The 3,291-nt window shown below is 39.1% G+C and overlaps 1 protein-coding gene across 1 annotated transcript; it reads left to right on the top strand.

The window, feature by feature from the left end:
* Nucleotides 1-616: 616 nt before the first annotated feature.
* LOC111392485 (dirigent protein 21-like) lies at nucleotides 617-2,808 on the top strand. The gene is made up of 3 exons (XM_023017838.1): nucleotides 617-647; nucleotides 2,267-2,383; nucleotides 2,438-2,808. The coding sequence occupies exons 1-3, from the start codon at nucleotides 617-619 to the stop codon at nucleotides 2,806-2,808; spliced, it is 519 nt and encodes a 172-aa protein (XP_022873606.1).
* Nucleotides 2,809-3,291: the final 483 nt, after the last annotated feature.

Genomic DNA, 3,291 nt, shown 5'->3' with positions numbered 1-3,291 from the left:
CTGCTCTTCTTCTCTTATCAATCGTTCATATCTAATTACATTCGCGCTCAATTGGAAAAGGTCAGGAAATTCCTTATCTTGGAATTTCTTTTTCAAATCAAAGTTCAAACAATCTTGAGCGATTTTGACAAACTCTTTTTCGGGCAAAGGTACAAAACATTTACTTCTTGCTGTCTTGAACCTTTGGAGGAAACCTTCTGCCCATTCGTTTGGCATTTGACGTAGATTCGCTAAATCGGCCAAAGTAACTTCAGACTCAGTCTTATAAAATTGAGCGTGGAATAATTGTTCCAATTGTTGCCATGTTTGAACAGAGTTTGCTGGCAAATTGATGAACCAGGAGAAAGCTACTCTTGTTAATGAACTAGGGAAAAGCCTCATTTTATGGTAATCAGTTATGTCTCCACTTTGTAGTGTGAATCGCCCTATGTGTTCTAGAGTAGACACCTCCCCTAAACTGGTAAACAGTGAGAATTCTGGCACTTTATACCCTCTAGGCCATGGATATGCTTGGTCAACCCAATTAGGATATAGCTTTGTGTAAGTTGGCCTAATGACAGGACGTACCCCAAAAGCTATCTAATCCTGTACGATTTCCATAATTTGATTCCTCAACATGACGTTGGGATTATATGGAATTCCTGCAGGTTGGTTAATCGGTTGATTTGTTTGAGGCCTGATGTTTGATCCTTGATTGGCAACAAAGTTACCATAATTTGGGCCATTGTTACCATTAGCCTGAACATTTATTCCCTCATTAACACATGGTGTATTCTACCCATTATTTAGGACATTATCTCTTACATTTGGATTACCCCCCAAGTTAGGCGTACCACTACCATTATTCTGATTTGGCACTACACCATCCCCTGGTTTGAAGTAGAGGGACCAAAAGGTGGTTCTACCCCTTGATTTTGATTTAGGACTGGGGGATTATGTCCCACAATTGTCCTAGTTTGAAAGTGATTTGCAAGAGGCATAACTGGTTGGCAAATTTGGCCTACTAACTTATTCATTATTTCATTCAAAGTATTCAGTTGTTTGGCCATGTTGTCATAATGTGCATTCCCATTCTGGGTAAATCTTTCCATATTATGAATATTTCAAAGATTTACCTGTTCAATGACATCTTATGTGAGTTCTCCAAGTAGTGCACGCATAGTTTGAGGACTCAACTCTGCCATTGATTCGTAATGACTGTTACTGCTCTGATTTTGTCCATCTGTTCGTGGAAAGCTATGCTGTTCCTCATATCGCTCGATCACAGACTGGACTCCTCTCTTACTTGCTGCTTCCTTATCGAATCTCTGAGGCATATTGTTTCACCTTTTGTATCTTCAACACCAAACACCACTGTCCCACTGGGCGTGTCAAATTGTTTGGCGCGGGTTAGTCGCTAACAATTAAAAAGGGATCAGACGATTGTGTAAGGGACAAACCTCTTGAGACAAAGTCCTAAAAAGGGGTATTTTTATTGGCGATGACTTTACAATTGGAAAATAAAATAGAATGCCTCCAAGGGGTGCAGGCACACGAGTTACTGAAAAGAAGTGTTTAAATCTAAACTAAGAAATTGAAAGTTACATATTCTCTATTTGAGAGTGTTTGATTCGGGGTCTTTTGCTCCATGTCTTTTCTTCCTTTTATACTCCCTGGATGATCTCTTCGTGATCAACCGCTTAAAAACTGCTTGATCGCTCTATAACTGCCCACTTTCTTCATAGTGGCTAACTTGTCATGGAGCTGCCTTCTCTAACTGCTGCAATTACTTTTTGTCGTTCAACCGTCTTCAATTGAATTCCTTGAATCGTGGAACGTGATAGGGCTACTCAATAACTGCTTCATTAACCGCACCTTTGGATAACCATAACATCTTATGTTTGCTAAGATCTTGGGCGACTCGAAGGTTTGGACGAGAACAGGGTCATAGTTCTGGGCGACTGCATGGCAATCCATTCGCTCAAATCTTGGTTGACTTGTAACCTTGGACGATGGTATTACCACGTTCATGGGCTTCCCTATTTGGGCGTTTATCCTGCAATGCCTGATTGGGCCGTTCTTTGGGCTATCTGATTTGGGGATCCTCCAATTGGGCTTCATTCCTTGGGCTATTCGATTTGGGCTGAACTTTTGTGTGTCAACACATACCAATCTAAAGGTCCTATGCAAATTCAATTATCATAAACCCATTAGAACTTACAAAGTTAAGAAGGAATAATGGGAAAGTTTAGTACTTTAATGTTTATGTTTTGTGCATTGGTTATAGGCATGGCCATGCCTATGGCATATGCGAATGCACAAGAATATGCTAGGTTCCAAAACATCTACCTAGGAAAGGAAACAACTACCAGCATTCAAGTTTTTGTACAAGACGAACTAGGCGGTCAGAACCCAACTGTCTGGGAAGTAGCATGATGCAACTTTACATCTAATTCAGCAACATCGTTTGGTCAAATCAAAGTCTTAGATGACCTATTAACAACTGGACCTGATCGCAACTCAAATAGAGTGGGTCGGGTTCAAGGGCTTATCACATCTGCTGACTTTCAAGAATCAGCCCTGAAAATGAACCTCAACTTTATATTTACATCAGGGCAATACAATGGAAGTACATTGTGCATGCTGGGGAGGAATCCACTGGGCAACCAATACAGAGAGTTGGCCATTGTTGGAAGCACCGGAGTTTTTCGAATGGCCCGTGGATATGCCATTACAAACACTTACTCGTATGATGTCGTAACTAGTTATGGTGTTCTAGAGTACAATTTTTATGTTGCTTATGTTGATGCGTCCCGTGTGGATCAGTGAACAAGTAATCCTTAGATTAAACGTTCTTTTTTTTGAGTATTTTTCTATTAAATAAAACTATATATGGTTAAGTTGAAATGATTTTACCATTATATTCACAATATTCTTGAAATTGTCAATGAAGCAGCCAACTTTGTTGAAGGTATTCAAACGAGAAAATAATGTTCTCTTAAAGAATAAATCTTGGTAGTTAATAGTGCGGATTCTTGTGGTGATATATTAAAATTGTTTGATTTTAAGGGGAAGAGTAAAAGTCTTGAAAACAAATAGAGTTACCTTTTTTTAATTTACTAGTTTTTTGCACATCTATTACACATTCAGTGACGAATTCAAGAATTCGAGTGAGCTAGGGTGATCGTTGATCATTAACAGCTGTCAATGGCCACAATAGCAAGATTGTTCATTGACGACGGTTATTTTAAGTTGTGACTATAGTTAGCAATGTGCTCTACTTATATCCCATATGTTCATATTATCTCTTGT

This window comes from Olea europaea, unplaced genomic scaffold (genome assembly GCF_002742605.1).
Source record: "Olea europaea var. sylvestris unplaced genomic scaffold, O_europaea_v1 scaffold935, whole genome shotgun sequence".
Taxonomy (NCBI): domain Eukaryota; kingdom Viridiplantae; phylum Streptophyta; class Magnoliopsida; order Lamiales; family Oleaceae; genus Olea; species Olea europaea.
The sequence above is the reverse complement of the archived record's forward strand: the minus strand, read 5'-3'. Positions and strand labels throughout refer to the sequence as shown.

What these genes read in the sequence shown, in the direction of transcription:
- LOC111392485 (XM_023017838.1), top strand. Translation starts at nt 617, where the DNA reads ATGACGTTGGGATTATATGGAATTCCTGCAG. An exon ending in ATTATATGGAATTCCTGCAG is followed by an intron (nt 648 to 2,266) that starts GTTGGTTAATCG and finishes CATTGGTTATAG; the next exon opens with GCATGGCCATGCCTATGGCA. An exon ending in TGTACAAGACGAACTAGGCG is followed by an intron (nt 2,384 to 2,437) that starts GTCAGAACCCAA and finishes CATCTAATTCAG; the next exon opens with CAACATCGTTTGGTCAAATC.